The sequence below is a fragment of the Diceros bicornis genome, chromosome 19 (genome assembly GCF_020826845.1).
Source record: "Diceros bicornis minor isolate mBicDic1 chromosome 19, mDicBic1.mat.cur, whole genome shotgun sequence".
Lineage (NCBI taxonomy): Eukaryota > Metazoa > Chordata > Mammalia > Perissodactyla > Rhinocerotidae > Diceros > Diceros bicornis.
The window spans coordinates 46,195,074-46,207,917 of NC_080758.1; the positions used below are offsets into that span (position 1 = coordinate 46,195,074).

Consider the following 12,844-nt stretch of genomic DNA (forward strand, 5'->3'; position numbering starts at 1 on the left):
AGGCTGCAGATGACACTCACCCAAGTGGGGTCTTTGGGCAAAGCAATCATCCACCCACCCCCACACACTCCCGCCCCAACGTGTGTGGAGTGTGAATCAGGAGCGCAGCCAGCTGAACACATGGGCTGCTGGCAGCGCTGTGCTTCCCTCAGATGCCTACAAAGTGCAAAAGTGAGGGATTCTTTGCTGTTACATGAAGATGTGGACTGGTTTACAGACCAGATGTCAAGGCTAGAGTTTGTGATTTTGAGAAAAATTACATTTCTCCGCTGTTAGAAGTAACGGAAAAGATGGAGTTTGAGTCCTCAGGGTTTGGTCTTGGTTCTTTTTGCTTTAACTGTGTTCCTCCAACTTCAGTGTGCACTGGGAGCGCCCAGCATGCTTACTGAAGACACGCAACCCAGAGATTGTAATTCAGTGGGTTCTGGGGTAGGACCCAGGAAACCGCCCTGTAACCAGGACCTTCTCCGCCCCCAGGTGGTTCTGAGGTGACACCACTCTGCACTTTGAGAAACTCAGCTTCAAATACGGTCGGACACCATTGCCTCGGGACATGGATCTGGAACATCTGGGACGTGGCAGTGACTGTCTCTAGAGTGAACTTTGAGATTCTCAAAGGCAGGGCATCCTGGCAGCGTGGTTTTCTGGATTTCTGACGCCTGTTCGTCCTCAGGATCATTTTCACACGAGCTTTAAAACCATGTGAGGAGTGAAGCAGTCCTGTACCCAGGAGCACAGCATCTGGCAGGGGTTTCTTGCTGTCCCCACGTCTGTCCCGCACCCCAGGCTGCTGCTCACAGGCGGCGTCTTCTTGTCGAGGTTTTCCTAGTCTCCTCTTTCTACGTCTCCCCTCATGTCATCGTAACAAAATCACTTTTCTTCTGGCCTTCCTTATAGAATACTAAGCTTCTCTGTAGGGCCCTGCAGTGGGCACTTAAAATTCCTGTGTTTAAAAGCCCTTCCTCCCAACCACAAATAATTACCAACCATCCGAACAACTTATTTTAACTACTAGGTTTTTTTTTTAACCATCTCTCCCTTTTTATGGTTCTGAAGTGTTCAGAAGATGGGACTGCAGGTCCCCTGAGGTGATGTAGTAAAGAGCCCATCCCCCAGAGGGCAGGCCCGGATTAAGTGGGAACAGATGCTGCTTATACATCCTGGGGAGAGCCCTTCAGACCTGCACAGAGGAGCCCTAGAACACACTGTGAGGCGTAGGGATCCAGAAAGCAGGAAAGACGACTTCTCCAGGGTGCTCAGGGCCACTGGGCCAGGAGCGTGCTAATAGAATTGATATTACCTGGATTCCGAAAGAGCTGAAATGGAAGGTGATGCAGAGGGACACGGCCGAAAGGCAAAACTATAGGAGTGGACAAACTTGCACGTTCTGAAACCAACTGAGCACACGGCAGTTAACTAGAGACCAGGGACTCAACTCCCTTGATATCTGGGTTTCACCTAACCTTTGCTCTGGGCTGTTTTCTAGTTCGTTTGTTGTTGTTGTTGTTGTTTAGGGAGATGGCAGAAGAAATTAAGCAAGCGTTTTGCCTGAAGCAGTGATAATTTCAAAAGCGTAGAGTGTCTCGTAGCACCCTTCCCCCTCCCGGTCAGGTGTCCCGCTTTAACCCTGGTGACATTCTCTACAGCAAAGCCACAGGTCCTGGGAAGCTGGACGTGGCCCAGGAGGCTCAACCCGTACTTTGGTCTCTCTCTGCAAGAGAAGTGTTGCCTTCTAGGTCCTGGGAGCATTCTGGGTCCTTTGTAGCACGTCCTTGTCCTACTGGATAGATAGTCCACAAATCCTTACAGACGCCCTGATGCTTCTCTCCCACCCAGTGACCCACCCCCAGCTGACTCTGCAGGACTCCCAGTGCTACCCTTTCTCCAAATTCCAGCAGACCAGACTGACAGGCTCTTCTATTGAAATGTTACTGTAATTTACATAATCATGTAATTTACATAAATGCAAATGATTCATTACTTCTCAGTCTAACAGCTGCCCTAAAAGGAATACTTTATTTTTACCCTCATCTCTGGTTTGAGATCAGGGATTGTGAGAACCAAGAGAAGGGAAACCTCCGGGGCGTGTGGGGAGGCCTCTGAGACAGGTTCTGGATAACTTACCCAGGCTCACACCTCAGATTCCAGTGCGCTGCCCGCCGGGAGAAGGGCCAGGTGAGCCGCAGCACCAGTTGGGGGCCCTCGGGGCAGCCTGAGCACTGGCCCACAGCGAGCTCGGCCAAGGTACCGCTTCCCTCCCTTTCTCTGGAGGGCTCATTGCAGGCCCCCCTCTGAAGGGGATTCCATAGGGACGAAGGCAGCACGGAAATGCTGGGCACCTACATATCTATATGAGATGCCCAGCTCTGCTCACGCCCTGCCCTTGGGTAATCTGTTTCCTACCCTCCTGCAGCGCCCCCGACTGTCAAGTCAGCCTGCTAGAGATCCTAATGTCAGAATTCTTGTTAAACCTTAAAGTGTAAAAAACATACTGGTGCATAACAGCGGCTTTCCAGTGTATTCCATAGATTCCTCTCCTCAGGTGGACTTGCGTGGCCTCAGCTAAGCCATCGGCACCCCGGTCCCTGAGGCCGAGGAAGTAAGGGCTCCATTTGGGCATATCTCCCGAGGGAGTCCTCCACCCTGTGGAGTGGGAAGTCTGTGGGGGGCAGTGTCTGTTTCCAGCGAGGGAGGGAAGATTTTCAAGGTTTCAGTCTCTTGAAAGAGAATGATGGTTGATTTTCTCCTGTTATTTTCGCTGCTTAAAATTCTAACGGTGCCAGTGATTATAATACAAGCTAAGAAATCTTAGCTCCAGCAATGTGGCTGCCCCTGCTCCATGGTTACAGCTTACAGTAAGTAAACGCAGGGACTGACATGCAGTGTGGGGCCAGCCACCTGCCTCCCTGCTCAGAGGCCAGCCCAGCCTCTCCTTTCCTGCCCACACACCTGGGCAACTCCTGGCTTGTCTTTCCCCTGCTCTTCTATCTTGCGTGTGCCACTCCCTTAGCGGTTCTCTGGGATGCTCTGTCATCCAGGGATCCACCGGCCTGATGTAAGCCTGTCTCTCTTGGAAGAATTCTAGAGCAGACACCAGCACTGAAAAGCTGGTTTCCATGGCACCCAACCATTTCTCTGAGGCCTGGAGGAAAAGAGTGTTTTTTCAAATTCACTCCTGTGTGTTCACATTTAGCTCGTCTGTGGAACACGTGGAAAGCTTAGGGTGAAGCCAAAGGTAGCTTTGGATGAACCATGTGTGGGTCAGAGAGCAGGTCCCACAACCAGCCATGTGCAGCAAATCTGGGGCCCAAATATCAGTTAGCACCACCACGTGTGGTCACTGGGGGTGATCGCAGTGCCAGGCCCCAAATGCAACCAGCAGAGCACAGAGAGCTGCTTTCTCAAGGCTTGTTTTCAAAAACCCTGCTGGGAAAAGGGTGGGTCAGTTCCGAAGACCACACAGCAGGTCCCTCGACTGCAACGCACCATGGGAATTGAGTGTTGGCTAAGATGAGGGACCCACCCGTCCCCACCTCAGAACGCCAGGCAGGAGCTGCCTCCACAACATCGCCTTGCCTTGTGACAGCAGTGGGTTGGCTGCAGGCTCCTTCGGAAGGCTGTCCGTATTGAGGTGCTTGCCCTCCTTGCAGGAGATTTAATGGAGCTGTGAGATAGACTTGCACTGACTTCCTTCCAACCTCACTGCCTTGGCGGACCACAACGGAGAGCTGGGGCATGAGCACCACCTAGTGGTGACCTGGTGGAACTGGGGGCACGGTGTCTTGTTTCACACAAGGCGTATGAATGATTTCAGGTTTTCTTCTACCCCAAGTAATACTGATATGAGGGGTGGGAAAAGTTGTTTTGTCACCTTTTACTCACAGATAGAGCGTAAAAATACAGAGAGATATGCAACAACTGTCTTAAGTGAATTAAATAGAATAAAATCTGTAAGGAGTAACAAATCCATTCCCTCAAACCATCAGCAACGTCAAGAGAGAGTCTCCTGTCCTTGTCATTTTGAGTTTTCAGACAGGACGACGCTAGCACGCCGCCAGGATGGTCCAATAAGGTACTCTCCCAAAGGAACTTTCTGTGGACAGGGCCCACGTCATCATTTTCAGTCTTCTGAACGGGTGACGAGCGGCTGGGTGCCTCCCCCAGATACCAACCCCAGACACTCAGAAGATGTTCATAACTCACCGTCCACCCCCTCTCTCTCCAAAAACAAGCCTATTTCCATTTAGATTTTCTTAAAGGCCTGATTTTCTAGTCCCTTCTATCCATTTTATTGTTCTTTTTCCAGTCCTCTCATTTTTCCACCCAATCTCCTTAAAGTAGTGGGATAAAACCCAGACTGTGCTCGTTAGCCACAGGCGAGCAGAGGCCTCCTGGCTCTGAGTGTCGGTGACAGGGCTTCGCTGCCTCAGTTATCTGGAGGTTCCAGATCGCCACCATCTGTTACTTGTAGCGAGATCGCTGGCCTTTCTCATTCCCCTTGTGCCTCTCTGGACCATGTTCCCACCCCAGCTCCCCTGGCCTCAGCCATCACTGTGCCTGCAGGCTCGTGATGCTCTGCCCTTAACTGTGTATCTGGTCCAGTCTCGTCCGGGCGTGCCCCACTATTTCTCTGATTTGTTGTGTTCCCTGCAAGTTCTGTTCTCACTTTGGGATCCTTTGTACAATTAAGCTCATTCTGATTTTTTTTCCATTGATGTGATCATTGAAATAATCAATAATTAAAGATGTATTGATCTGTGCCCCCACCTGTCAGTCAGAGGGCACAGAGTAAGGGCTTCCTAAAAGTTGCTTTCATATTACAGAGTATCCCTGCCTTCCCTGATGGATAAAATTAAATTGGTGCTCTAATAAACTCTTTACCAGGATCTTGTGCTCGCTTAAGTGGCCACGAATTGATTGTTCCATCCGCTGCCCAAGCCTGATATTGAATTAACTTTAATTAATAGAAATCGTTTTCCAACTTAAATCATTTGTTCTGTTCCATGATTTCTTGACAACAATTTTTTAAAAGTGATTATGTAAAAGCAGCTGTGAATGCCTTCTGGGGAGTGGATTCCATACCATCCAACCTAGATCACGGGATGATTTCCTTTATTTCGTTAAATCTCTTCCCATTCTGGGTTGACACTTGCATCCAAATGTCAACCTGTTGAATCCCATAACAATGACAAGAGGCACAAAACCGATGAAGCCAACGTCTTTTTCAATGTCTTGTTAGGAAGAGCAAGTTACAAATAAGTGTGGCCCCTTTCTCCTCATCTTTCTCTTTGCACTTTTGGGATAATTAGAGGGAGATCCTTGTATGTGACTTCTGAGCTGTACCCTGCTTGTCTTTGAGCTTTTCTCTGTCTCTCTCACAACTGGTGGTTATTATAATCACTGGGGACTGAAGAGATGCCCATGTTGTTAGCTGAGTTTACCATCTCCATGCGATAATGACACTTTACACCCAGATTGTCCCGCAAGTTTCTGCCTTAAAGTCTCCAGAGGGCCACCGCCCTTGAAGGAAAAGCCGCTCAGAGATGATCACTCTCGAAATAGTCGTGTCCTGTGAGTGTGGAAAGAGAAAGCCAAGAGCCAGCCCTTGGCTTCCTGCTTGAATAAAATCTACGTGCACCTACTGGGTTTCAACAACATGCCATCTGGGCAAATAAGTGTGTCATGGGAAGAACACTAAATTAAGAGCCAGGCCTGAGTTCTAGAACCAATGCTGCAGCTAACTGAGCAATCCAGGAAAATTACTCATGTTCTCTGCAGCTCCATTTCCTCGTATAAATCAAAGGGCCAGGATTATACCATTTTTTCCCCCAAAGCAAGAAGTGATTTTAGATAATATATGGACTAGAACTTAAATAAATTCCGTCCCATTGTCTAGTCTCTTTGGATCCTACCTGATCAGAGGAAATCTCTGACACTTGTGTATCTTCCACTGCTTCTGACCCTTGCTAATCTCTTTTAACAAAAGAGCAGGGCTGTGGCCCAGGGCCTGGGCAGCCAACAGGCAGCCAACCCAGCCAGGTTTTTCAATCACTCTTATTAATACATTTATTTCTCTCCCTCTACACGTGGTGGCAAGTCGTGCTGATTCTCCACTTCTGGTTGTGATGCAAAGTTTCCTTTGAAAATAAGTTCTTTTAAAGCAACAAAAAAATAGGTCGACTGAAAGAAAAATACGGAGTACCTAGAAGTCCAAGTGCTTGCGTAAAAGCCTGAGGGTGCTGTACAGGGCATGGAGATGTGCTGTCTTACAGGTGGCCCCTCAGAGGCTAAAATTCTAAAGTTCTGCAGTGCGTCTTGCTGCACATGGCAGGTTGGTCATACTTCCCTCTCACTCCACTGTTGGACAGAAATTGCAGGAAGGGTGGATGACCTGCCGCTTCTCCCCTCCGCAACATGCCCACCTGAGTCTCCCAGCAGCACCTCCTTCCACTGACACCAGCCAGAGACTAGGCTGGCACAGAGGGGAATTTCCCACAGGGCTTCATGTTCCAGGCCAGCCCCAGCCCTGACTCCCGCCAAACTAGCCACAAGGGTGGACAGCGTGCAGTTGTAAAGCGAGTGTGTGCATGTGTGTGTGTCTAATCTTCTATTATTTTTGTTTTTTTCACAGTTCATTTACGATGAACAAGTTTCCTGGTAAGTACCTCTTTTTCCCTTCCCATTTCCCCTTATTATGTTGCAGAGCCAAATACGTTGAGGACCAGAGTCAGGGTTTAGGAAAGAAAGGGAAATGTCATGGCAGCCTCGAACAACTAGCATTTCTTAGGAACCCTCTGTCCACCTCAACAAAGAAATTAAATGAGCTTTCACAGAGCAGAGACCTTTTCCCTTGGGCTGAGGTGGTGGGCTTCCGTTTAGGATTCCAGGATCTCACTTTGTTTATCATCCAGGTTAGACGCGTGACTTGGCTGTCTTTCTGCTGCCAAGCCATTTGCGAGGCTATGGTTAAGATGTGACTGATCTTTTCAAATTGTGTCCAAACTGCGTCGGCATATTCCAAATACCATGGATATCTCAGGAACCAGAGATGGAGGCACCTCAGTGACCTTTAACCTGTTAAAGTTCTGCCTGACATTCGAGAAGATCTTAGAGCTCTGAAAAATCAAGGATGTTTTTTGAACGATAAAAAATTTTGCTCAAATTAAATAGATGGGAACATTTGCATTTGGGCCAATTGTCCAAATCTCCACTTTTGAAATAGGTTCTGAGAAAGTTGAATATGTTTGAAATGGAAATAGAAATTGGCTGTGTTGTACGTTCTTGTGACATGTTTTCAAATATCTGATCTGTAGAAGTAGAGTAGCGTGAAATAAGATCTCAGGAATGGGTGGGTGTGGCTCTGTAGGTGGACGACTTTCTTGGTATTATTTAAAGCTGAGAATGAGCTGGAGAAACAAGTACAGTCTTCACTGTCTTCACTTTCAGCAAAATGAATGCTAACTGTTGTTGGAGTGACATCTCTGTGTCTTAGGCGATCTCTGTGATTTTCAGAATTTGTGGGTGGTGGGGTTCTTATCACATTGATGGTAAATGTTATGCACTGTGCCAGGGTATTAAGATACTTTTCTCAACACTCTCTTTCCTCTGTCCAAGAGGGATAAGGAGGAGACAGCAAGGAGAACTTGCTTTAAGACACATAATCTCTATATTGACCCATAAAAGGTAAGAAGGAAGTCTTCTTTGACTAACAGTGATCAACAGGCTGAAAGGGATCAAGATGCCCGAGAGCACCTCAGGTCAGAGGTCAGGGAGAACCTCCTCGTGGGATTCACCTGGACATGGTCGCCAAGTGGAGTGGTGACATTTTCCCCCACTCCTTGGGGATTAAGTGCAGCACAAGAAAACTTGCAGAAGCGTTCTCTTTTCAAACTGATGGCACAGTTAGCACAACCACCACTGTGCCTCAGCAAACAGTAGGTGCTTAAGTGTTGCTCAGTGTTGCTCTTTGCTAACAATGCTGCAATAAGGACAAAAACGTTAGGATCACAGTTGATCTCAGAAATTTTTCTGCGGCTTTTCTGCAGAAAACCTTAAGAAAGGCTGTCCACGGTGGTTTGCTGTCTGTCCATCTTAGAGGGAGCTCTCTCTACATCTCCCTGGCTGTGCTGGTGAAAACCATGGCAGGAGGAGATGAAGCAGGGTTCATGATGACCCTATTTCACTCCTTACCCTCAAAACCTCTTTTAGGATATTTCAGATGGTCTGGAACGAGAAAGGGAGAGTCTATTTCCTTTTCATTCCAAAGGCTAAACCTCCTCTGATGTTAGGAGGCTAGAACCCCGGGTTCCTAGGATAGAACCTCAAGCCTGAGCTGAAGGGTCCAGATTCTGACGTCGTCGGGCCCTCAGCCTAAGCACCAAGTCTCCCACATGAGTGAGGAGACAAGGGGCCATGGATAAATGAGCTGCACATTCCCAAGTATGTCTTGCTCCAGCCTGGGGTGGTCTGGAATCATAACTCATGCACAGGCATAGCTGTAGAGAAGAACGGGGCAGACCTTCACGGCACCAGAACATCATTCCCAGACTGCCGGCCTGTTACGTAATTATTGTTATTATGTAGATGGGCTGACGGAGAACATTTTTTCACATGAGTGAGGCTGAGAAATTAAAGTCTGCACCAGTGGTCCATAACTGCTTTAGGACTTCCAAGGATTTCAGCTCCTCATTTGAATGCAAAATATATTGAATTTTAAGATATTTTTCACCATCCACATCTCTTACCTTCTTACCCAGCCAGCCAGGAGCATTTATTTTGCTGAAAGGGTGTGTCTAGCAGCTGAGTTCTCTGATTTCTCTCCTTAAAGCCAGATTCTTCACTCTGTGTAATTAAAGCACAGTAATGTTTCAATAATACTTTAAACAGTGAATTCCATTCCTTATTGTAGAACATTCCAGCATGTCCTAGCAATTTCAAGGCAGGTAACCAATTCACCCCAAATCTCCAAAAGGAAACTAATTTCAGTTGTGTTTATTTTGAAACTAGAGTACTTTTTAGGAGGAAAGGAGCCTTGTCAAATACAAATACACAGGACAAGGTATCCACATCATCCACAGTTTAGATGCTTTTACCATTCCTGAAGCGGCATTCTGCAGTAAGTCACATTCAGCCAAAAAGTGGTGGTTGGAAGGCTTTTAGTAGCAGGTAATAGGAAAACCAGCTACAGTGGATTAAAGAAATAGTGTTTATTTCTCTTACATAACAAGTACCCCAGATGTAGGTGGTACGATGGCTCTGCATTTCTCTTGGCCTTTCACTCATGGTCCCAAGATGGCTGCTGCAGTTCCAGCCATCAAGTTTGGATTGAAGTCAAGAAGGAGGAAGAAGGGGCTATGTCATTTTATTTAACACCTTTCCACTGTACATCTCTTTGGTCACAACTGGGTTTGCCTTGACCAATAAGTGGCCAGGGGGAATAGAATTACAACTTTAGACTAACCATTATTTATCCTGAGGAGTGGGCCCATCCGCCTTGAAATTGAAGGGTCACCATTTGCTGCCTCAACATAGTGAGGTTCTATTAGCAGGCAAGAGGCAGGGGAATATCTGTTGGGTGCTTTTCAGTTAGATATCTACCCTCAAAAGACATTTAAAATAGCATCAGATTCTATAGATTCAATGCAATCCCTATCAAAGTTCCAACAACATTTTTCACAGAAATAGGACAAAGAATCCTAAAATTTATGTGGAACAACAAAAGACCCCGAATAGCTAAAGGAATCCCGAGACAAAAGAACAAAGCTGGAGGTATCACATTCCCTGATTTCAAAATATACTACAAAGCTATAGTAACCAAAACAGCATGGTACTGGCACAAAAACAGACACACAGATCAATGGAATAGAATCGAAAGCCCAGAAATAAACCCACACAACTATGGACAGCTAATCTTCCACACAGGAGCCAAGAACATACAATGGAGAAAGGAAAATCTCTTCAACAAATGGTGTTGGGAAAACAGGATAGCCACATGCAAAAAAATGAAAGTAGACCCTTACCTTACACCATACACAAAAATTAACTCCAAATGGATTAAAGACTTGAATGTAAGACCTGAAACTATGAAACTTCCAGAAGAAAACATAGGCAGTATGCTCTTCGACATCGGTCTTAGCAACATATTTTCAAGCACCATGTCTGACTGGGCAAGAGAAACAATAGAAAAAATAAACAAATGGGACTACATCAAACTAAAAAGCTTCTGCACAACAAAGGAAACCATCGACAAAACAAAAAGACAACCTAACAACTGGGAGAAGATATTTGCAAACCATACATCTGATAAAGGGTTAATCTCCAAAATATATAAAGAACTCATGCATCTCAACAACAAAAAAACTAACAACCCAATTAAAAAATGGGCAAAAGACCTGAACAGACATTTCTCCAAAGAAGATGTACAGATGGCCAACAGACACATGAAAAGATGTTCAAAATCACTAACTATCAGGGAAATGCAAATCAAAACTACAATGAGATATCACCTCACGCCTGTCAGAATGGCTATAGTTAACAAGACGGGAAACAACAAGTGTTGGAGAGGATGTGGAGAGAAAGGAACTCTCATACACTGCTGGTGGGAGTGCAAACTGGTGCAGCCACTATGGAAAACAGTATGGAGAGTCCTCAAAAAATCAAGGATAGAACTACCATATGATCCAGCTATTCCACTGCTGGGTATTTATCCAAAGAACTTGAAAACACCAATGTCTAAAGATACATGCACCCCTGTGTTCATTGCAGCATTATTCACAATAGCCAAGACTTGGAAGCAACCTAAGTGCCCATCAAGGGATGAATGGATAAGGAAGCTGTGGTATATATACACAATGGAATACTACTCAGCCATAAGAAACGATGAAATCCAGCCATTTGTGACAACATGGATGGAGATTGAGGGTATTATGCAAAGTGAAATAAGTCAGAGGGAGAAGGTCAAATACCGTATGATCTCACTGCTAAGTAGAAGATAAAAACAACAACAGACAAACACATAGAGACAGATTGGATTGGTGGTTACCAGAGGGGAAGGGGGGAGGGAGGAGGGCAAAAGGGATAATTAGGCACATGTGTGTGGTGATGGGTTGTAATTAGTATTCGGGTGGTGAACATGATGTAATCTATGCAGAAATAGAAGTATAATGATGTACACCTGAAATTTATACACTGTTATAAACCAATGTTACTGCAATAAACAAAAACAAGTTATCTCCAAAAAAGAAAAAAAAAAAGAAAATAGCATCAGAGATTCGCCTGTTGGGATGTATGTTCAGCCTGTAGAGCAAGGCCCATGCCTCCACACTGATAGTTCGGTAGAGCCCACAGTGTTGCCAGAAGGAGTTTGGAATGTGTCTTCAGTGAGTCTGAAGGCCTGACAAGAAAACTGAAAGATCCTGGGTGATGTTTTGTTTCTTCTTTGAGCCTCAAGTTGTGACATTGAGAGAGAAAGGAGAGCCTGGGGACACCACCTGGAGACTGTCCACCTGCGTTGTGTTGAAGACCAGCTTTCTCTGTTCTGGCCCATGATTAGGAAAGAGGAGGCGTGCCCTCTGGGCGAGAACAGGGAGTAGCCCTCCAACCAGGAAAGAACAACATTTGGCAGGAGGATCAGGGGCCAGATGAAGGTGGTTCAAAATGAAAGTTTGCGAGAAGGGAAGAAGCAAACCCAGATCATACCACGGACCGGGTCTGCGGAGGGCAGCGGGTGGGCTGTGGTCAGGAGAGGCAGATGGAGAAGAGTGTCCTGGGGCCGGGGGGGAGAGCCGTGTGACCTCAGAGGTCTGCATATGGAGTCACTCCAATCCCCAAACTGTTTCCCAGGCAGCTCCCAGAGGCCAGGCTCCGTTCCAGAACTAGACACAGAACAGAAAACCAAATTCGGCCCTGATCTTGGGGTTCTCTCGGGCAGACGGCCGACGTGTAATCACAGGGTCATTTGGAGACGCTCACAGCACTGGGGGGAGAGGGTGCCGGGGAGGGACCCTAAAGAGCATTAAGCCAAAACTTGATGATCAAACACTCAGGCCAAAGAGCAGAGGGACAGCAGATCGACAGCAGGGAGGCCTCTGAGAGCCCCGTGCGTCTCGTACGGAGGGGGCGTTGGGTGAGCCTGAGTGTGGGCGCCAACAGAGCAAACCTGAAATGTCAGCAGAAGCAGGGAACCCCCAGCTCACGAGCATCCTGAGACTGACAGAGAATCGTACTTGAACACTGCAGTGGAAGGACTTGCTTTGAGTAAAAACTCAAAAAGTTCTAAAGGAATTAGCGAGTATAAATATACCTGTATACAAAGTGCTGGGTTTAATTCACCCGAACTGAAACATTTGTTGGGTTGGGTCTTTCCTGGTGACCCCTCGCCGAGTCTGCTAAAAGTCATCTGAGCAAGTGCGGGGCATCTCTTCAGATCTTGGGTATCTCTCCCTTCAAAAATGAATACCTTGAAGAGAACCACACTCTTCCCAATGAAGTTTCTTCAGTATACATTGTTTCAGTGAGTTAAAACCACATTCCGGCCACTGGAGGTGTTTGCAGCTGAAGATTGATGTTTAGAGGAAGTCTTAGCCTGCACAGATGAGCTGAGGGCTGCTCTGTGCTGGGGAGGGAACAGACAGCCACCAGGGAGAGAAGGGGTGTCTGATTGGGGGGAATCAGCTGTCAGGGAGTCCGTCCTAAGTCTGCGGGAAACGAGAAACCAGACAGCCGGGGTCAGGTGGGAGGAGTGGTGTCAAGTGACTGCTAGAAACAGGCATTAGATATAAATAAGTAATAAATAGATAAACAAGATAATCACACACTGGTCAGAGGTTTCAAGAACATAAACAGG

The 12,844-nt window shown here is 46.7% G+C and overlaps 1 protein-coding gene across 1 annotated transcript in view; it reads left to right on the forward strand.

The window, feature by feature from the left end:
• Positions 1-12,844, forward strand: part of SLC24A3 (solute carrier family 24 member 3) — a 476,071-nt gene that overhangs the window by 415,114 nt on the left and 48,113 nt on the right. Inside the window, exon 8 of the mRNA XM_058563309.1 lies at positions 6,632-6,657. Within this exon, the coding sequence (XP_058419292.1) occupies positions 6,632-6,657 (26 nt within the window). The remainder of the gene's footprint in view (positions 1-6,631; positions 6,658-12,844) is intronic.